Genomic DNA, 23,189 nt, shown 5'->3' on the forward strand with positions numbered 1-23,189 from the left:
TTTAGTGTGTTACCAAAGGCTAGTCAGGCCCTATGCATTGATAGGCTAACGGAGGTTAACGTCATTTAATGTTCGCGAGCCTCTCATTAACGTGGACAAATATATTGATATCATGTTTGAAATTGACGTTTTCGAATAACGATAGACTGCAATATTTACCTCTTATTTAAGATGTGGAGACGTGATAGTAGTCCACCCTCCCGCTCTCTCCATTCAGTCAGCGAACGTCACACAGGAAGTGAACCCCAGCGGGTCATAGAAACTTGCGCAGGAGAAGAATGACTTTTTTATTTGTAGGCTACGGAAACTTTGAGGAACGAAATAAAAACCGGTATTAACCAGGGCTTTGAACCAGAATTTTTTTCCTATTGGTTCGTTCCGAACAGAAACGGAATTTTAACGTTTCCGGTTTTGGGTTCCACCATTAAATAGACGTTCCCGAACCGGTTAGAACAAAATAATTTCGTTCCCGGAATGGTTAATTACGTTCCCTGTCAGCTGTTTAACAAATGGCTATAAAATTATGTGTCTGTCTCAAATGTAGGCTAATTCTATTACAACCTTCATTAAATAAGACAAGAAATAATTCAAAACAATTATTATTTCAAATGTTGGCGATTTGGATTCTCAGTATGTCTTCCCATCTACACAAACAGAAAAAGTGCCAAAAATGAAAGAGAATTCGTTTAGTGTGTTACCAAAGGCGAGTCAGGCCCTACGCATTGATAGGCTAACGGAGGTTAACGTCATTTAATGTTCGCGAGCCTCTCATTAACGTGGACAAATATATTGATATCATGTTTGAAATTGACGTTTTTGAATAACGATAGACTGCAATATTTACCTCTTATTTAAGATGTGGAGACGTGATAGCAGTCCACCCTCCCGCTCTCTCCATTCAGTCAGCGAACGTCACACAGGAAGTGAACCCCAGCGGGTCATACAAACTTGCGCAGGAGAAGAATGACTTTTTTATTTGTAGGCTACGGAAACTTTGAGGAACGAAATAAAAACCGGTACTAACCGGTTACCATTATTTTTAATAAGCGTTTCTGTTCCGGAACATAAAAAATAATAAAGTTTCTGGTTTCGTTTCTGTTCCATGTGAAATAGAAAAAGTTCCCGGTTTTCGTTCCTTGAACCGGTTCAAAGCCCTGACTCTGTTGCATCCATAAGATTATGTTTATGTCGCAGTCTTCAGTCGGATGAAGATATACGGACATGACCTTGAAATCTATGCTCTCAACTGTCAGGCATAGATTTTCGTCATGGTTCGATCAAGAATATCACTCCTACACCGGAAAATTCAGAGCACTACACGGAACACTTGCATTAGAGATTGAAGTAAATGATTTCATTCGACAGCTCTGGAAAAGTAGTCTAGTTCCTTCGCAATAAAGTACAAATAGAAATAAAATCAATTACGTCATGGAGTATCAACTTAACACATGGCTATAGGAACATCTTTAGAAAAGTGGGTTACGTTGCCATACAGTAGTAACCCAGTGTATTTTTTTTTTTTGGAGGGGGTGAAGGTGCATGTGAATAAACCAAACGCATTGCATTTTAGGTAATTTGGAGCTGCTAGGGTACGTTTTGTTTGTACGCTCACTATAATGAAGCATTAATGGATTAAAATAGCGTGCTGGATATTCCTGCTCCAAAATGGCCGATTCTAAAAAAAATAGTGCACTTTAAAGTGAACAGGGTATAATTCTGAATTGAGTTCTGTCTCTTTAGCCAAACATGATGAACGTTTTTTTATCACTGTAAAATCTTACGTGGTACGGTATATCCTTAAGCCACCATGTTTTTAGACCCCCCCCCCTCGTTCTCTTTCATTTCCTTTTTCATCACTGACCGTGTTTCTCTTCTCTTTAGATTAAGGGGTCGTGGTCGTCAAAAAGAGGGAAAGATAACTACAACCCTTATAGCTATGGAAACATGTTCACAAACTGTTGTGCAGCCCTCTGTGGTCCGCTTCCACCCAGGTAAGTTACAGAAGCTCGGGCGTGGTTAACGTAACCCGAGCTAGCATAATTACAGCCGTTAATTTCATTTAACAAAATAAGTATTTCACATTTGTCGGTAGTAATGTATTTTAGTATAAATACGCAGGTGATTTTATAGAAAACTGCGTGCGCTGATTGGTCGAGAGATTCTGACTATTTCTCGATAACCGCCTCGAGCGACTCGGCAAAACGGCGGCCGATCACGTCGTCATTGTAAGTGAGGAAGAATTACAGATTATGAAAGAAAACGCTGTTCCTAAAAGCACTAAAGATGCTACAAAGTTTGGTCTAAAACTATTCAAAGGTCAGGTGGAGTTGGGATTTATTTTATCGATTTCAAAACAAAGTATTTTATCTGACTCAGCGTAGATAAGTGACGCAAGTCTGAGCCGCGCCTTTATTAAATTCGCCTGCCACTTTTGAAGTTTGAAAGAAATGTGTGGTTTTTTTTTTTTTTGGTAAATAATCACCTGTGTATTTATACTGAAACAATTATCCACCTTAGTGAATATCAGTGGATAATAACCTCGACGGTGGTGTAGTGATTAGCGCTGTCGCCTCACAGCAAGAAGGTCCTGGGTTCGAGCCCCGTGGCCGGCGAGGGCCTTTCTGTGTGGAGTTTGCATGTTCTCCCCGTGTCCGCGTGGGTTTCCTCCGGGTGCTCCGGTTTCCCCCACAGTCCAAAGACATGCAGGTTAGGTTAACTGGTGACTCTAAATTGAGCGTAGGTGTGAATGTGAGTGTGAATGGTTGTCTGTGTCTATGTGTCAGCCCTGTGATGACCTGGCGACTTGTCCAGGGTGTACCCCGCCTTTCGCCCGTAGTCAGCTGGGATAGGCTCCAGCTCGCCTGCGACCCTGTAGAACAGGATAAAGCGGCTAGAGATGATGAGATGAGATGAGAATTTGAACAGACAGAATATGAATAGCATTTTTCCTTCAGGCCATCAGAAGGTAGGTTCCAGCCTTTTGTCTGCACTACTGTACACATGACGTGCAGGGAATGCATGCATGTTCCTTGCAGACATATTTCTTGCACTTCACACAAGTGTTGGAGTCATTTCTGTTGGGACAGACCTGGCACCTGCCACGTTTCCTGCCTGCAGTTTGAGCCACTGGATGAGTTGGGGTGTGTGTGTCTGTTTGGATGTCCCTCACAACAGTTGCAGCAGCTGTTGATGCTCTTGGAAGGCACTGTCTTCTCTCGATATGAGGTTTCACAGATTTAAATTCACCTCGCTCGGTTCCCTCCACTTACAGGGAGGAAAAAACGTCTATGCTGTCTTTCTTTGCATAAGGCAAACCTCACGGAAAAATCAAAAGACTAATTACCATTCGGTTTATTGAGGTGCACGGCAGTGTATACATAGTTGCAACAACTCACATAAAACAAAAAGACTGATATTCGGTTGGTTGAGCTGCGCAGACTGCACAGGTTGCGAGCTCGAGCTTGGTTGCTATGGTAACCCACAACAAGTTTGACAGGCATATCGGGGTTGGGGTTGGTTTGCTGGCAGCTTTGTCCCCCCCAGTTTTTTGTCCCCCCCAGTTCAAAAAACGTATCTGCGCCCCTGCGCATGACATCAATGCGAGGGACGCTTCGGGCTGTGAAGGTTCTGAATCTTCTCAATGGAAGGACGCAGAGGTTAGGGAGCTGATTTCCATTTGGGGGGATGCAGCTATTCAAGCTAGATTGGATGGGTCATACCGCAACCGGGCGGTTTTACTTCCGTAAACACTGGCCATGCTCACTGCGTGTGACGTCGTCGTATCCTGCAATGCGCATGCGGAACACTTTTAGGTCGCTTTTCGTTCATACTGAGGATCACATACAAGTCGCATATATTTGTTAATGTGAACGACCTCACAAAAAAATCGGATTTCACAAAAAAATCGGAATTGAGCATTAAGCCTTGCAGTGTGAACGTAGTGTTATTATATCTGGGGATTTTAACTTGCATGTACATTACCGTTCAAAAGTTTGGGGTCACTTTGAAATGTCCTTATTTTTGAAAGAAAAGCACTGTTCTTTTCAATGAAGATCACTTTAAACTAATCAGAAATCCACTCTATACATTGCTAATGTGGTAAATGACTATTCTAGCTGCAAATGTCTGGTTTTTGGTGCAATATCTCCATAGGTGTATAGAGGCCCATTTCCAGCAACTCTCACTCCAGTGTTCTAATGGTACAATGTGTTTGCTCATTGCCTCAGAAGGCTAATGGATGATTAGAAAACCCTTGTACAATCATGTTAGCACAGCTGAAAACAGTTGAGCTCTTTAGAGAAGCTATAAAACTGACCTTCCTTTGAGCAGATTGAGTTTCTGGAGCATCACATTTGTGGGGTCGATTAAATGCTCAAAATGGCCAGAAAAAGGTCTCGACTATATTTTCTATTCATTTTACAACTTATGGTGGGAAATAAAAGGGTGACTTTTCATGGAAAACACAAAATTGTCTGGGTGACCCCAAACTTTTGTGTTTTCCATGAAAAGTCACACTTTTATTTCCCATAATGCTGTATTACTATAACTGTAATGATTTAGAATGTTTCTGATGCAGTTACCGTAATATATGTATAACTAAGATGTACACTGAAAAGTAAGGCAACTGCTTATTATAAAGTTAAAATTTTGGCACTTTATTAAATGGACTAGATTAAGATTAAAACGTATTTAAAGGAAAAGAAAACTTAATTCGTACATTTAAGTTTGCAGAAAGATTATGTACTTATAAACACATTCATGAAGAGAATTTAAGTGTCAAATGTAGCATGATTTTGAATAATGATAAATGTATTTGGCAGTGTGATGTCACGGTGAGCCTTTAACCAAAGAATAATCCAGAGCCGCCTTTTGTTAAATGGATCCCAGTGATTTTGGATCACACTGCCAAAAATGCTTATTTGAAATTATACTATATTTGGACAACTTCACTTCGTGAGAGTGTTTATAAGTACATCATCTTTGTGCAAACCCAAACTAATGAATGAAGTTTTCTACGCCTTTAAAGCAGATTAATTCTCCTCGGCTTTTGCTTGGCCCAGTGTTGGGCGACCCTCTTATAGTCCATCTCACTGCCATCCATGCTGATGTGGATCAAATTGTCCAGCGAGTGCTTTTCAAGCCAGTCGCTGTGATCAAAATTGACGACGTTTTCGTTGTCGTGACAGTCGTCTGGTTTCGTGCACCATCGCTCACGTGGGTTTGTCGACGTTTAGTCAACCAATCTTTGGTCGAAGCCATAATGATAATAGACGAGGTCAAACTTTTGCGATTAAAATCAGTCGGCTTTGTCCGTCCGGTGGGGGCCAACATCGGCAGCCAATGAGATCACTTATAATGAATCGGAAAATTCCAGGATGTCTGACGTTTTCTTTCGATATTTTTATTGGACGGTTTGAACTCGTGATCTTGACATAGCCAACGGATTACAGTTTCTTTACATCATACCATGCGGACATATTACTGTACTTTGACAGAATCAACACAAACACTGGAAAAAAAAAAAGGCGGCTTGTTTAACACAAATATCAATCAATATGTAAATGGATCTGTTATTTGCTCTCCTGTGTATCTATACTAAGTAACTTTAAAAACGCACAATGGAATTCAACACGATATCACTTTAGATCCATGCATATATTTGAAATTTATGATATTGTATGTAATGCACACACATCTTGAAACATCGATAAAGGACACTTATTGTCAAACTCAAGAATTAATTCACAATAAAAAAATTCAAAGTGACAGTTGGTCCATGTTCGGACCGTCATGCTGGAGATTCTGGGTCTGTGTCGTCCAGGGGTCTCAGCAGCAGTGACTGAGGGTGTCAGGAATCTGTCATGGAGGTGAGCTAGCCTGATGTGCTGATCCTGAACTGGCGTCGTGACTCGAGGCTGACCAGGGCGTGGACGATCCCTGGTGCTCCCTGTCTGTCTGTAACGCTGACTCAAACGGGAAATGGTCGAATGATGAACACCGAAGTGCCGGGCGACCTCTGTCTGTGTACTTCCGGCACGCAACATCCCGATGGCCTGTTCACGTTGATTTTGGCTTCGGCGTGGCATCTTCAATAATGACAATTTTCCCATCATTTCCCCCGGGGATTTATAGGCAAGATTGTGTGTGTACAGTGTATGCAAAATTTGTTTGAAAATTAAAGCCTGTTCATGTCATTGACTACCCGAGTCATATTGTACGTTATTGAGTACAACTCCCTTAAATTCTGATTTGAGCACAGATTTGGAACTTATTCGGGCGGAACGAAGTTATTTTTCCATTGTGATACATTTCTTTTCTTCTTGAGATAAACTCAGCACGAATTCAGCAAGTTTTATCAATGTGCGTTTTTAAAGTTACTTAGTGTAGTTACTTGTGGGTAGGAAATTTAACGTGTCGGTATAAATCTAAGCGTATCAGATTTTAACTAAAGCGACTAAGCGTATCGGGCCTGATACGCTAAAATGCTTTGGAGAAAACCATGACCAGAACCAGACCAGTGGGTGTGAAGCAGGGTGGGAAGGGGTGACGGCTGGTACCAGTAACAAAAATTTCAAATTAGCGATGAGTCACGTTATTGGTTGCATTTGAAGCAGGAAGTTTTGTATCCAATCACAAGAATGACGTTAACCAATAAATCAAACGATGCACAGGCAATTTAGTGAAATCCCCAAAGTTGTGGTCTTGACTGGTATTGGAATAAAATCCCGATTCCTCCATGTCCGAGACACAAGAGTGAGTAAAAATGCAGTCAATTCCAAGACCTTCAAAAAAATGGTCTCGAGATCTCATACGACAATACTACCAGACTGGAGAAAGGTTTTTACTCTGCAGATTAATTAGCGTTTACAGATGATCTTTGAGATCAGCAAACATGCCGGTACAGTATGTGCAAACAAAGTTGTATGGCTGCATAACACACACAGTATGTCCCCTCAGTTAAGAACCCTTTATTTGTTACACGTACTCTCGCGGACTTAAGCACACAGTGAAATTTAGCCCATCTGAAGCAGTGAACACACGCATGCAAGTGGGCAGCTGTGCTACAGCACCCAGGGAGCAGTTGTGGGTTAGGTGCCTTGCTCAAGGGCTCTTCAGCCCAACCTCAGGCCATGTTAACCTACCCTGCATGCCTTTGGACTGTGGGGGAACCGGAGCACCCAGAGGAAACCCACAGACACGAGGAGAACATGCAAACTCCACACAGAAAGGCTCCCGTCGGCCGCTGGGCTCGAACCCAGAACCTTCTTGCTGTGAGGCGACAGTGCTAACCCCTACACCACGGTGCCACCCATGTTAAACAAGTATCGAGAAAAATAATGACTCTCGTTCATGTACTTGGCTAGTTAACTAGCTTGCCATATGTTGGCTGCATTACTATAAGTTGGCTTCCATTTTTATTGTATTTTATTTTTTTAAAGTTAGGTTTCTGTGCAGCCAAAAATGGGATTGAGCAACACACTGGAGCTTTTACTTGCCTGGGGGATAGCTAGTGAATTTATCATTTATCAACTTCTGAAAGTACACTGTAAAGTAATTTGGACACACCCATCACACTCGTACGGTATGTACTTCTTGAACGTGTAATTCTAAAGCCTTGGGCATTATGAAGGATTTGTTCCGCCTGTGCTGTTATAACCGGTTCCACTCTTTCGAGAAGCCCTTCCACTAGATTTGTGGAGTGTAGTTGTTGGGATTTGCTGGTTCAGCCACAAGAGCATTAGTGAGGTCAGGTACTGATGTTGATGAGGAGGTCTGGGGTGGAGTTGGTGTTCCAGTTCATCCCAAAGGTGTTCAGTGGGGGTGAGGTCAGGGTTCTGTGCAGGAAACTCGAGTTCTTCCACCTCAAACCATGTCTTTCTGGGGCTTGCTTTGTGCACGAGGGTATTGTCGTCATGTTGAAACGGGTTTGGGTCTCTTGGTTCCAGTGGAATCTAAATCCTACAACGTACAAAGTCCATTCTGGTCTCCCTACCTTTTGGAAACGTATCAATGTGATGGTCCACAAGGATTTGGTCAAATGGGCAAGTCAAAGACCCTCCCACACCAGGACCTGGTCTTCCCAGGCAGTCTCCGTCACAGTACTAACCAGTCTCTTGAGGCACATTGGGCAGCGCCAATCTCCGTTTCAGTAGCCTTCGGCCTCCTATAGCTAGGGTTACACTGGGGGACTGGTCCTCTGGTAACTGTGAGAGTTTGACTCCCTACTCACATCTGTACTGCAGCGTGCCTTGCCAGATGGCAGTAGGTACCATTTTGATAATGGTCTTTGGTATGACCCAACTGCAAGTAGGACTCGCGATCTCCCGGTCGAGAGGTGGACACACTAACCACTAGGCCAGCTGGTGGTTTGGTCATAGTGAAACGATGGTGTAATTGTGGAATACACAGTCAATACTGTCAACAGCAGCTGATGAACATTTGCAGTCTTAGGAATGTATGTAGCCATATGAGATGCTGGCTGGCCGTCCTGTGAAAATTGTCCATGCAGACACTCATCTAAGTTTCCAAATCTGTCATTGCTTCACTCTTGAATATTTTCTATCGTAAATACGATCATTAAAAAGCTTATAATCTCTGCTTTCCAAAGAAATGTATCTGGTTAAGATCTGTTCAGTACTTTGGGAGTAACGGCAGGTTGAAGTCGGTACAACAGAGTAAAAACTCTCTGCTCGCGTGACATCGGGAAACTGCCGGTGGTTTTCTTTTTGAGTCACGGGAAAGCAGTCAGGCTCGCTCTCTCTTTGATCAGTTTCCTACTGGATAACTCATGAATATCAATCAGATAACTTTTATAGCGATGTTCTCTCGTTTTCACTGTTTCTGATGGATTCAGCAAAATTTTCTGCCTGCTAGTTTTGATGTTATGATTCACAGGAGACTTGGGAGTTTTTATAGCTTTACCTACTTATTTTTTTTTCAAATCAAACTGTTTCATGTAAATAAATAACTATTTTAGAATATAACGAGTTGTTTTGATGAAAAATATTGAGATCTTATTGGTCAAAATTATATTAAAAAAAAAAGTCAGAAACGCGAGTGTTGATTTCAGTTCAGTTAATGTGAATTGGTTAATGGATGTGGATCACGTGGTTTTTTCGAGGTTCGCCTTGAAAGCTGTGAATATTAATAAAAATAATAATTTATATTCTTTAAACACTAGTAGGCCCTACTTTTGAGAAATACAAAGCCCTACAGAGCACAAAGAGGGGATTAGAAATAAGATTTTATTACTTTCTTTATTGAGTGTACCGATTTAATGTTTTTGCCTAATTCGAATAATTAATACTAATTAAATACTAATTTTTAAACATTATATTCAGTATACAACCATCTATGTTCCTGCCAATTTCAATGTAAACATCCTGAAAAATAGAAACGTTATTAAGAAAAAAAAAATGTGATCTCATTGGTTAATGAGGCCCATTTTGGACCATGTGATCCTCATACAGAATATTGGAGGACGGCCCCATGAGGACAGTTGAAAGTCACACCTGGAGGACGCTCTGGACTCTTACAGTAATGCTTTTATGGCTGAGGACTACAGTTGACTTGCTAACTTTAGGACTGCAGTTGGTTGTCATGAACAGTTTTGCACTCAAATTTCCATCAATGAATAGTTTATATTAGGAAATTTGAGTGCAAAACTGTTATAAACTTTATAACATCAATGAAACTGACTTCATGTTAAAACTGTTAATGTTATAGTCATGCTGTCTGTTGTTGCCCAAATGAGGATGGGTTCCCTTTTGAGTCTGGTTCCTCTCGAGGTTTCTTCCTCATGTCGTCTGAGGGAGTTTTTCCTCGCCACCGTCGCCACAGGCCTGCTCATCGGGGATAGATTAGGGATAAAATTAGCTCATGTTTTAAGTCGTTCAAATTCTGTAAAGCTGCTTTGTGACAATGTCTATTGTTAAAAGCGCTATAGAAATAAACTTGACTTGAATATTACAGCAGTTTTCTAAAAATTAAGCCGTTTCTTCAGTCTTTGATTTGCAATATATCAAGAACGGATAAACCTGTTTTAATTCTGTACAAGTATGGTGTTCTGCGTTCAATTCTGAATTCAACGAGAGCCGTTTCAAGCAATTTGGATTGAATTAGAATTTTCACCCGATATACTTAACGTACTGTATGGTGGACAAATAGTGCAAAGTCCAATTCATTTCAGCATAAACTTTGAGTAAGTTATTCCGTTTGATAACTTCCCTTCAGTACATACAGGTATTCCGGACAGTTTCTTGGGACTCTACACTTGCAGAGGAACTGTTGCTGTGCCATTAAGGCTTCCATTTTGATTACCAGAGAGATTAAATGCAGATGTTCTCTTTGGCGTCTGTGTTCTTGGCAAATGTTATCTGGGCCTGACTTCTGTAACACTAGTAAGTCTTCCCATTCTTCATTTTAATGAGAAATCCTTTATATCTGACAGCTTATTTAAGTTCAGAAGCAAGTCTTTTTTTTTCTTTCCCTTCTGCTTGAGCTGTTGGCACAGACGACACTCCTGTAGATTTGAAGCGGCTTTAAAAAAAAAAAGTTCTCTCAGCTGTTTCGCGCAAAGGTCGTTTGACATATGCTCTGTGCTTGGTGCTTATAGGCCACGGTAGGGATTTATCACATTGAGATTAGGGCTATCTGTTTAATTAAACTCTGGTCAGAGAGCTAGTAAATTTAAGAACATTTTATCAGTCATGATTTGTTCCTTCAGACAAATCTTTATCTGGATCATCTGTGATGGTAACACTGATGATGGGGAGAATCCTGTTTGCTCTGATTATATTACAACTTTATCGAAATATTATGATTATCTTTCAGAGTATGGCTGGGAAATCTCATTCACCTTTACGTAGGTTGTACATTGTAGCAACACATCTGTTTTATTAATCAGAGCAGCACTTCAAGCCTTGAGTAGGCTTTGTTTTGAGCTTTGGATTGGACCATGGCGGTTATTTAAAAAATTTTTTTTTCCACTCCCCCTTCTAAATCAGGGTATCCACATAGAAATGACCCTGACCACACATTTGCAAATTTATTCATTCGATGTCTGTGATCACAGCAAAACAAGCCAGCAGCTTGACAAGCTTCACACTTAACTCTGACATGCAGGCTATCTTTTTCCTCCAATAAAGTAGAAATATCCACTTGTTTTTTGTTTTCCCCACCAGTCAGTAAATTGGTTTCACTTTGTCACTGTATTTGGCTGCACATTTAAAAAAAAAAAAGTTTATATATATAGCTGATGTAAAGTAAATGAGAGCAGGAACTTGTTTCACAGACGTTCCACAACCTTAAATTTCAAATCAAGTTTATTTTTCTCGCGCTTTTAACACCAGACATTGTCGCAAAGCATCTTTACAGAAAATTAAAGACTCGGACGACACGAAGAAACCTTGAGAGGAACCAGACTCAAAAGGGAACCCATCCTCATCTGGGTGATAACAGATAGCGTGATTTTACAAATAAATCGCTTCTATGACTGTGCCCTATATAGTCAAAGTACAACTACGTAACCAGGAAATTCATTATAGTTTTAGCATGAAGTCTATTTTGTTAAAGTTATGAACTGATAGAGACTTGAGTGCAAAACTGTTCATGATTGCATACAAATGTGAGGAACTAAAGCATTTTTTAAACACAATCCCTTCATTTCAGGAGCTCAAAAGTAATTGGACAAATTAAATAATTGTAAATAAAATGTTCATTTCTAATACTTGGTTGAAAACCCTTTGTTGGCAATGACTGCCTGAAGTCTTGAACTCATGGACATCACCAGACGCTGTGTTTCCTCCTTTTTAATGCTGTGCCAGGCCTTTACTGCAGCGGTTTTCAGTTGCTGTTTGTTTGTGGGCCTTTCTGTCTGAAGTTTAGTCTTTAACAAATAAAATGCATGCTCAATTGGGTTGAGATCAGGTGACTGACTTGGCCATCAGGTGACTGACTTGGCCATTCAAGAATATTCCACTTCTTTGCTTTAATAAACTCCTGGGTTGCTTTGGCTTTATGTTTTGGGTCATTGTCCATCTGTATTATGAAACGCCGACCAATCAGTTTGGCTGGATTTGAGCACACAGTATGTCTCTGAATACCTCAGAATTCATCCGGCTGCTTCTGTCCTGTGTCACATCATCAATAAACACTAGTGACCCAGTGCCACTGGCAGCCATGCATGCCCAAGCCATCACACTGCCTCCGCCGTGTTTTACAGATGATGTGGTATGCTTTGGATCATGAGCTGTACCACGCCTTCGCCATACTTTTTTTCTTTCCATCATTCTGGTCGAGGTTGATCTTGGTTTCATCTGTCCAAAGAATGTTCTTCCAGAACTGTGCTGGCTTTTTTAGATGTTTTTTAGCAAAGTCCAATCTAGCCTTTTTATTCTTGAGGCTTATTAGTGGCTTGCACCGTGCAGTGAACCCTCTGTATTTACTTTCATGCAGTCTTCTCTTTATGGTGGATTTGGATATTGATATGCCTACCTCCTGGAGAGTGTTGTTCACTTGGTTGGCTGTTGTGAAGGGGTTTCTCTTCACCATGGAAATTATTCTGCGATCATCCACCACTGTTGTCTTCTGTGGGCGTCCAGGTCTTTTTGCATTGATGAGTTCACCAGTTCTTTCTTTCTTTCTTTCTTTCTTTCTTTCTTTCTTTCTTTCTTTCTTTCTTTCTTTCTTTCTTTCTTTCTTTCTTTCTTTCTTTCTTTCTTTCTTTCTTTCTTTCTTTCTTTCTTTCTTTCTTTCTTTCTTTCTTTCTTTCTTTCTTTCTTTCTTTCTTTCTTTCTTTCTTTCTTTCTTTCTTTCTTTCTTTCTTTCTTTCTTTCTTTCTTTCTTTCTTTCTTTCTTTCTCAGGATGTACCAAACTGTAGATTTTGCCACTCCTAATATTGTAGCAATTTCTCGGATGGGTTTTTTCTGTTTTCGCAGCTTAAGGATGGCTTGTTTCACCTGCATGGAGAGCTCCTTTGACCGCATGTTTTCTTCACAGCAAAATCTTCCAAATGCAAGCACCACACCTCAAATCAACTCCAGGCCTTTTATCTGCTTAATTGAGAATGACATAACGAAGGAATTGCCCACACCTGCCCATGAAATAGCCTTGGAGTCAATTGTCCAATTATTTTTGGTCCCTTTAAAAACAGGGTGGCACATGTTAAGGAGCTGAAACTCCTAAACCCTTCATCCAATTTTAATGTGGATACCCTCAAATGAAAGCTGAAAGTCTGGACTTTATGTCCATGTCCATTATATAACTTGAATATGTTTCAGTAAACAGGTAAAAAAAAATTGTCAGTGTCCAAATATATATGGACCTAACTGTAAGCGAGAGTGGGGGGTACGTAAGTGAGCAGTAGCTCACAGTTGATCTTGTTTTTCCTTTAACAGCACACAGTTGATTTTTTTTTTTTGCTTAATGTGTGCCAAGTGTACAAAGCTGGAACACTGGGGGGGGGAAATTATGAGAAGATGTTTAAAAAATAAACAAACACTGGTGTTGGAAATATTCTTATATCTGATGGCAAGTGATGCGGTATACAGTTATGATTACAGCCTACATGATGGGCATATCACGTCATCTCAAAGAGAAGCGCTTATCTGATGTTGATTTCTAAAACCTGCAAGAGCATGTTGGGTGCTGGTGCTGTTAGCGATGATGATATACAGTGGGGCAAAAAAGTATTTAGTCAGTCACCAATTGTGCAAGTTCTCCCACTTAAAAAGATGAGAGAGGCCTGTAATTTTCATCATAGGTATACCTCAACTATGAGAGACAGAATGAGAAAAAAAAATCCAGAAAATCACACTGTCTGATTTTTAAAGAATTTATTTGCAGATTATGGTGGAAAATAAGTATTTGGTCAATAACAAAAGTTCATCTCAATACTTTGTTATATACCCTTTGTTGGCAATGACAGAGGTCAAACGTTTTCTGTAAGTCTTCACAAGGTTTTCACACACTGTTGCTGGTATTTTGGCCCATTCCTCCAAGCAGATCTCCTCTAGAGCAGTGATGTTTTGGGGCTGTTGCTGGGCAACACGGACTTTCAACTCCCTCCAAAGATTTTCTATGGGGTTGAGATCTGGAGACTGGCTAGGCCACTCCAGGACCTTGAAATGCTTCTTACGAAGCCACTCCTTCATTGCCCAGGCGGTGCGTTTGGGATCATTGTCATGCTGAAAGACCCAGCCACGTTTCATCTTCAATGCCCTTGCTGATGGAAGGAGGTTTTCACTCAAAATCTCTCGATACATGGCCCCATTAATTCTTTCCTTTACACGGATCAGTCGTCCTGGTCCCTTTGCAGAAAAACAGCCCCAAAGCATGATGTTTCCACCCCCATGCTTCACAGTAGGTATGGTGTTCTTTGGATGCAACTCAGCATTCTTTTTCCTCCAAACATGACAAGTTGAGTTTTTACCAAAAAGTTCTATTTTGGTTTCATCCGACCACATGACATTCTCCCAATCCTCTTCTGGATCATCCAAATGCTCTCTAGCAAACTTCAGACAGGCCTGGACATGTACTGGCTTAAGCAGGGGGACACGTCTGGCACTGCAGGGTTTGAGTCCCTGGCGGCGTAGTGTGTTACTGATGGTAGCCTTTGTTACTTTGGTCCCAGCTCTCTGCAGGTCATTCACTAGGTCCCCCCGTGTGGTTCTGGGATTTTTGCTCACCGTTCTTGTGATCATTTTGACCCCATGGGGTGAGCTCTTGCGTGGAGCCCCAGATCGAGGGAGATTATCAGTGGTCTTGTATGTCTTCCATTTTCTAATAATTGCTCCCACAGTTGATTTCTTCACACCAAGCTGCTTACCTATTGCAGATTCAGTCTTCCCAGCCTGGTGCAGGTCTACAATTTTTGTTTCTGGTGTCCTTTGACAGCTCTTTGGTCTTGGCCATAGTGGAGTTTGGAGTGTGACTGTTTGAGGTTGTGGACAGGTGTCTTTTATACTGATAACGAGTTCAAACAGGTGCCATTAATACAGGTAACGAGTGGAGGACAGAGGAGCCTCTTAAAGTTGTTGTTACAGGTCTGTGAGAGCCAGAAATCTTGCTTGTTTGTAGGTGACCAAATACTTATTTTACCGAGGAATTTAACAATTAATTCATTAAAAATCCTACAATGTGATTTCCTGGATTCTTTCTCCCCATTCTGTCTCTCATAGTTGAAGTGTACCTCTCTCATCTTTTTAAGTGGGAGAACTTGCACAATTGGTGGCTGACTAAATACTTTTTTTGCCCCACTGTAGGTGCATCAAAACGTTTGAGCTCTAATCTGTGCTCATTTCCACACAACTTTAGCGATTATATTTTTATTACGCAGCGTAGACTCGTTTATCTTGTCACTTCTTCTGGGTTTTGAACTTCATTTCAAGTGAAGTGAATGTTAGTATATTCTAATGTAGTGCGGTAGATGGAAGTTTTCCAGGGTGATTTATAGGAGTCCAGTTTCCCTTCATGTGGGCTCCGTGACTGAACGCACGACGTGCCTTTCCTTATTTCCCATGACGCAAGCTTTACATCATTTTGCATACAGATAATCCTTATCAGTTCTTATCTCTGCTTCAGCACAGCATTGCTTTAGCCCCGGCCGCATGCTGGCTTTCACTCTGTGCCTCCGAGCTGTCACACATCTGTTAAAAGTCTACAGAAAGGACCATTAAGAAAGACCTGCCTGGACTGGCCTGGTTTCTTATAGTATGAGTTGTGTAGACATGTATTTTACATCTGGGCTTTTTTGTGGTGTGTGCATGTGTGAACATAAAGAGAGAGAGAGATTAATTCTCTAAATCAGAACTGCGTGGCAAAATTTATAAAACGTATACAGCATGAGCCCGACTCGTGTTTTGGCTCTCTACTGAAGCACAGTGGATTTATATCGAGCATCAGGTTTGATACTGAAGGATGTCGGGTTTATTTTCAGGTTTTATAAATCTGTCCATGTAGAAATCAGGGGTCGTTATGATCTGACTATTATACAGTAGCTTAGTAGTTTTCAGTCATATCAGTCTTACAGCGGTCATCTTTGACACCGATGCATAAAATCAACTGTAGAATTATTGGCAGTCTCGATAACGATGAGGTTTTTAAAGGGCACGTCTTGGGTAAATTCAAGAGCAAGATCAATGTAATTCTCTTATTTTATATTAAACTTTGGTCAAATATCGGTCACATTTTGTGCAATTTTTTCCCCTTGTGCAATACCAGAAAAATTCAGTTGAAATCAAGCCATTTGAGGCGAATTGGTCCGCCTCTGAAAAAACTTGGCATTTGGATTTCTCGGCAAACGTTGATTTTCGTGACGTCGCGTGCGGGATGCCTCCTTCTGAATCCTACGCCAGCGCTGGTTTGTTTATGAGAGAACAACCTGGTGGTTTTTTGCAAATTTCTTCAACGTTATCACGTAATTATTAAAATGGTTAACAGATGTATCGTAGGAGGGTGTAGCAACACCAATCATGATGGGATTAGTACTCATCGTTTCCCAAAAGACCGGCCAATGAGAGAGAAATGGGAGCGCTTTGTGCGAGGCGCCCGGAAAAAGCCGAGGACCAAAGCAGAGCCGAGAAAAAGACCAAGAAAATCGGCGATTCACAAGTTGACTGTTGCCAGGGTAAGAAATAAGACAGACTATACTCTAAATTTGGTGTTCCTGTGTTGTGTGGTCCACGGATAATGTTATTTATTGACACACACAAAAGTAAACAATACGAAAGCGCTGGGCGATAATACACTTACTTGACATGTATCAAGGGATATGCGTGTCAGGGCTTGAGATCTTGGGACCCGTCAAATACATTAAATGTATATCCAACCCTGCTTATGGGCCTTTTCCACTACCCTTTTTCAGCTCGACACGGCTCGCATTTCGACTACCTCAGAGCAGCACAACTGAGCTCACTTCAGCCTTACTGAAACAAACAAACTGAATATTTAACTTGAATTGAATAGTCACTTTGAGCTCTTTGGATACATTAGACACTATGGGGGGCAGCCATGGCCTGAAGGTTAGAGAAGCAGCCTTGGGCTCAAAGTGTCGCTGGTTTGATTCCTGCGAGTTTTTTGGCAGGAAAAACATGAGGGGATTTGAGTGAATGAACAGCACCTTCCCCTCCTTCTGTATCATGACTGACGTGCCCTTGAGCAAGACACCTAACCCCCAACTGCTCCCCAGGCGCTGTAGCATAGCTGCCCACTGCTCTGGATATGCGTATGTGATCACGACTCACTTGTGTATTCACTGCTTCAGATGGGTTATTCTATTATATTATTACACCCCTGCTCCAAAGGAGGGGGTATATACTGGTTTACCTCTGTCCATCCTTCCGTATCTCCGTCCGTCCGAAACACCCTTTTCCTCAGCAACCACAAATCATAGCTACTTGGTACCAAACTTCAGCTTGGGGTTCTATACCGCGTGTACCGTTTTCAGGTCTGTCGCACATCAACTTCCTGTTTACCAGCTGAATGTATTTATGAAACGTATAGCGTGGATTTACAAAATTTTCATAACACTTTTCTCAGCAACTACAAATCACAACTGCTTGATATTTGGTACCAAGCTTCAGCTTGGGGTTCTGTACCGTGTGTACCGTTTTCAGGTCTGTCGCACATCGACTTCCTGTTTACCAACTGAATGTATTTACGAAACACAGGGTGAATTTTGACGCTATTTCAAGAAGCAAAATGCTATTTCAAAATGACAGTTTAGCAGGATGCTATTTGAAATCCCTGGGGAGAGACGCTGCTCTTTACTTACTTGTTTCAGGGCTCTATTTGTTCGATCAGTCTCCTATTCCTTCGATTGCTTGAATTCTGATATAAGCGAGAGCGGGGGGGAAATACGTAAGTGAGCAGTAGCTCACAGTTGATCTTGTTATAACTATCGAGGATAATATACCAGCCGCTTTTAATAGAAACACCTGCCTGTTCACGTGATTTAGCCAATCATGGAGCAGCAATGTAGTGCATAAAATCATGTGGCAACAGGTCAAGAGCTTCAGTTAATGCTCACACTGGACAGCTGAAGATGCAAAAAGACCAGGCGATGTTTGTTTTTCTAAGCTTCAACCATTTAGTTTGGTTGAGCCTGAGCCCACTGTAGCCTCAGATCCCTGTTCTTGGCCAGCAGGACGGGAACCCAATGTGGTGATCTGTCGTTGTAGCGCATCCAAGTAAAGGCTTGATGTGTTGTGCGTTCTGAGATGCTTTTCTGCTCAACATGGTTGTAGAGAGTGCTTATTTGAGTTATCGTAGGCCATCTGCCAGCTTGATCCAGTCTGGTTCAATTCTTCTCTGGCTTCTCTCATCAACAAGTCTTTTTCCGCCCACACAACCACCGCCTACTAGGTGGTTTTTTTATCCCCCGCTGGCCGAAAGGCTCGAAGGGGGATCACGTCATGGCGATTTCCATCCGTCCCAGGAAAAGGTGCTCACCTTCTGAAATCAACTCCTCTCTCGATTTTTGGAGGAATTTCACAAAACTTGGCAGGATTCTTTGTTATATGTCGGTAACACACACATTGTTATTTTGTTTAATTCGGTCGCATTTTCCCAGAGTTGCAGCCCTTGATTAACAACATTGTACTTCGACAATTTCATGAAGGTGTGCTCGCCTTCTGACATCGACTCCTCTCACAATTTTTGGATGAATTTCTCGAAGCTTGGTAAAAGACCTTGTTATATGACGGTAATGCGCAGATTGCGATTTAATTTCGTTTGTGAAAATTTTTCCAGAGTTTTGACCCTTGATTAAATAACTTGTACTTTGACAATTTCATGAGGGTGTACGTTCTTCTGAAATCAACTCCTCTCACAGTTTGTGACGGAATTTCACCAAACTTGGCAGAAGGTTTTGTTATACGAGTTATATACGCAGATTGAAATTGTTTAATTTGGGCAAATTTTCCCAGAGTTATGCCCTCGATTATTAACAAACTTGTACTTTGGCAATTTCATCAAGGTGTGCTCGCTTTCTGAAATCAACTTCCTTCACAATTTTTGGAGGAATTTCATGTCATTTGGCAAAAAGTCGTTTTTTTTTTTTTTTTTTTTTTTTAAATAATCCCCTGCTGGGTGGCACCATGGTGTAGTGGTTAGCGCTGTCGCCTCACAGCAAGAAGGTCCGGGTTCGAGCCCCGTGGCCGGCAAGGGCCTTTCTGTGTGGAGTTTGCATGTTCTCCCCGTGTCCGCGTGGGTTTCCTCCGGGTGCTCCGGTTTCCCCCACAGTCCAAAGACATGCAGGTTAGGTTAACTGGTGACTCTAAATTGACCGTAGGTGTGAATGTGAGTGTGAATGGTTGTCTGTGTCTATGTGTCAGCCCTGTGATGACCTGGCGACTTGTCCAGGGTGTACCCCGCCTTTCGCCCGTAGTCAGCTGGGATAGGCTCCAGCTTGCCCGCGACCCTGTAGAACAGGATAAAGCGGCTAGAGATAATGAGATGAGATGAGATGAGATAATCCCCTGCTGGCTGAAAGCCCCAAAAGGGGATTATGTCGTGGCGATGTCCATCTGTCTGTCCCAGGAAGGGTACTTGCCTTCTGAAATCAACTCCTTTCACAATTTCTGGAGGAATTTCACGAAACTTGGCAGAATTCTTTGCTATATGTCGGTAAGACGCATATTGCAATTTCGTTCAATTCAGTCACATTTTCCCAGAGTTATGGCAGAGTTCCCAGCGGGGGATATTGTGCTCTCAGAGCACCTGTTATTTGTTTGCACCTTTCTGTGTACATTCTAGAAACGGTTGCGTGTGAAAATCCCAGGAGATCAGCAGGTTCTGAAATGCTCAGATCAACCCATCTGGCACTGACAACCATGCCAGGGTCAAAGTCACAAAGATCACATTCTTTCCCACTACTGATGTTTGATGTGAACATTAACTGACACTCTTGACCTTCACACAACTGCCTGATTGTATAACTGCATGAATGAATGAGCAAACAAAGGGAAAAAAAAAAATTTTTTTACACACACACACTTTTACTCCCTGAAAATGTTTTAGTACTTATTTTAAAATTCCTGTGATTTAAAGTGAGATGTTTGTGTTTAACCGTCTCCAAACCATTGCATCTGAACTTGAAACATAACATTAAACTTTCATTTAGCTTAAACTCGACTGACTTAACCGTTGTGTAAACCCGCATTCGTTCGCATTTGCCTTCAGTCATTTCAGACCGGGCACTTGGTTCGAGTTGTGCCTTTTCCTGGTACTGCTTTATTTAATAGCATCGCAACGATTTGCACTGTACACTAATGCACTGAATCTACGCCAAACCCTTCCCAGTGTGATGCCGTTTATAAATGACAGGTTAGCCGAGCGACCTCTGCTTTTGTCATGCATTTGTTTAAAGTAGACTCGGCGGACAAACAGGATTTCAGTTGCTCATTAACCTTCTCTGCTCCGACCTTCCTGTATCAAACCTCACCATACACTCAGGATTGGTTGGCAAGTTACGACAAGCCCAGTTTTTAATCAACCCAGGTTTCTTTACAGATTTCTTCTACGGTAGCGTGTGTAATGTCCGGCTTGTGAATAGGTCCTATGCTGTAACAGTAACTGTACAGTACCATTTCCTGGCTGAAACACGTCATTGTTTGTTCTCTCATACTGTGTACCGTTTCTTTTTTACATGATTGATTGATTGCATGTCACTGTCTGTGTGTTTTGTCCCTACAGTCTCATTGACAGAAGAGGCTTGGTCCTGCCTGATACGCCGCAGCCTGCACCACCCACGAATGGTATCACAATGTACGGTGCCACTCAGTCCCAGACCCGCATGGTAAGTGGGAACTCGATGTGCAGCGACCTGGAACTCGAAACGTTATATATATAAATAAAAAATGGCTGCACTGTCAGTTCATTTTATTCCTTTTTTGCAGTGTCATGGGGTAATATGACAAGGTAAAGACGTCCTGTTAAAAAATAAATAAGATTAAAGAAAAAAGATAACCCCTACTAACTCTTTCATGTAAGCAAGAAATAATTGCATAATTTACTTTATACCGGTAATACCGTGACTGTTATTAAATGTGTTATCGGTTTACTAGTTAATAATAAGAATAACAAACTTTATTTACAGAGCACTTTTCAATGATTGATGATGAATCGCATATAATGTAATGTAATAGAATTCACAAAGATGAACTAAAAGATGAAGTACAAAAATACAGAGATCGGTCGGTCTGTCTATATGTCTGTCTGTGTATGCATCTAACAGTCAGTACCAGTCAGGTTTGAACACGCTGTCTAATTTAATAGTTTTCTTGATTTTTTTTTTTTATTAATTAAGACACTTCATGACTTAAAGTGCCATTCCACCATTGGATGTATTCTTTGGCATAAAATACAATATATTTTGACAACATATATAAACGGTATCACTAGACAGAGAAATCTTTTAGCTTCAAAATGATATATCAAACATAATTTTTTGACAACGACAAGTATATTAATTTTGCGACCAAACACTACGTTCACACTGCAAGGCTTAATGCTCAATTCCGATTTTTTTGTGAAATCCGATTTTTTTGTGAGGTCGTTCACATTAACAAATATATGCGACTTGTATGTGATCCTCAGTATGAACGAAAAGCGACCTAAAAGTGTTCCGCATGCGCACTGCAGGATACGACGACGTCACACGCAGTGAGCATGGCCAGTGTTTACGGAAGTAAAACCGCCCGGTTGCGGTATGACCCATCCAATCTAGCTTGAATAGCTGCATCCCCCCAAATGGAAATCAGCTCCCTAACCTCTGCGTCCTTCCATTGAGAAGATTCAGAACCTTCACAGCCCGAAGCGTCCCTCGCATTGATGTCATGCGCAGGGGCGCAGATACGTTTTTTGAACTGGGGGGGGGGACAAAAAACTGGGGGGGGGGACAAAGCTGCCAGCAAACCAACCCCGATATGCCTGTCAAACTTGTTGTTAGTAACCATAGCAACCAAGCTCGAGCTCGCAACCTGTGCAGTCTGCGCAGCTCAACCAACCGAATATCAGTCTTTGTTTTGTTTTATGTGAGTTGTTGCAACTATGTATACACTGCCGTGCACCTCAATAAACCGAATGGTAATTAGTCTTTTGATTTTTCCGTGAGGTTTGCCTTATGCAAAGAAAGACAGCGTAGACGTTTTTTCCTCCCTATAAGTGGGGGGGACCGAACGAGGTGAATTTAAATATGACTCGTCCCACCCTCTATCTGCGCCCGTGATTATGCGCCATGTTGTTGTAACTTTTTTGAGAGACCCGCCGCCTACTTCAGCGCAGAATAGTGACGTTTGTGGCTTGTTGATGACGTGTAAGTCGGATGAATGCGACCTGGCGGTTCAGACTGAAGTCGCATATGAAAAGAGCAGATAGGAATCGGAATTAGCACCACATATCCAAACGGCCTGGGTCGGATTTGAAAAAATCGGATCTGTGTCGTTCATATTGTCAATAAAAGATCGGATACAGGTCACATATGGGCGAAAAGATCGGATTTGAGTCACTTCAGCCTGCAGTGTGAACGTAGCCAAAGTCACCTACCCTTTTAATTTCTGCGCATGATGTCATCGTCAGGTTCCCCTTCTTGTGTACCACGTGACGTGTGACGTGGCACATATTATCAGCAATGGCGGATAGAACGCGATAAAAATAATACCAATAAATCTAGCTAATACCAATAAATCTAGCTAACTGATAGATTAACTCAATTTTTCGCAATTTTTTTGGCCCCCATATACGAGGAGAAATGACTCTCTCACTTTGGGGGTTTCCTGGTCTAAAAATAGACCGACACGTGGTACACAAGAAGGGGAACCTGCCGATGACATCACGTTTCACTACCGCGCGGAAATTAAAAGGGTAGGTGACTTTGGTCGCAAAATTAATATACTTGTCGTTGTCAAAAAATTATGTTTGATATATCATTTTGAAGCTAAAAGATTTCTCTGTCTAGTCATGTTGTCATAAAATATATTGTATTTTATGCCAAAGAATACATCCAATGGTGGAATGGCACTTTAAAGTAATGATGGATGTTGTTTCTCTTTACTTAGTCGAGTGCTTCTTGACCTAATATGGATTACTCCAGTTGTGTTCAATAGGGCTATTTACTGTATTATTATTATTTACTGTTTGATCTCAAATGCATTAAGAAGGCAAGAAATTGCACTAATTAACTTTTGAC

The 23,189-nt window shown here is 41.4% G+C and overlaps 1 protein-coding gene across 3 annotated transcripts in view; it reads left to right on the forward strand.

Annotated features, from left to right (window-relative positions):
* Window positions 1-23,189, forward strand: part of LOC132894623 (palmitoyltransferase ZDHHC14-like) — a 230,950-nt gene that overhangs the window by 163,963 nt on the left and 43,798 nt on the right. For all 3 annotated transcript variants that reach the window (XM_060934700.1, XM_060934702.1, XM_060934703.1), the window contains exons 8-9: window positions 1,882-1,991; window positions 20,696-20,798. In XM_060934700.1, coding sequence (XP_060790683.1) covers window positions 1,882-1,991; window positions 20,696-20,798 — 213 coding nt within the window. The remainder of the gene's footprint in view (window positions 1-1,881; window positions 1,992-20,695; window positions 20,799-23,189) is intronic.

This window comes from Neoarius graeffei, chromosome 11 (genome assembly GCF_027579695.1).
Source record: "Neoarius graeffei isolate fNeoGra1 chromosome 11, fNeoGra1.pri, whole genome shotgun sequence".
Lineage (NCBI taxonomy): Eukaryota > Metazoa > Chordata > Actinopteri > Siluriformes > Ariidae > Neoarius > Neoarius graeffei.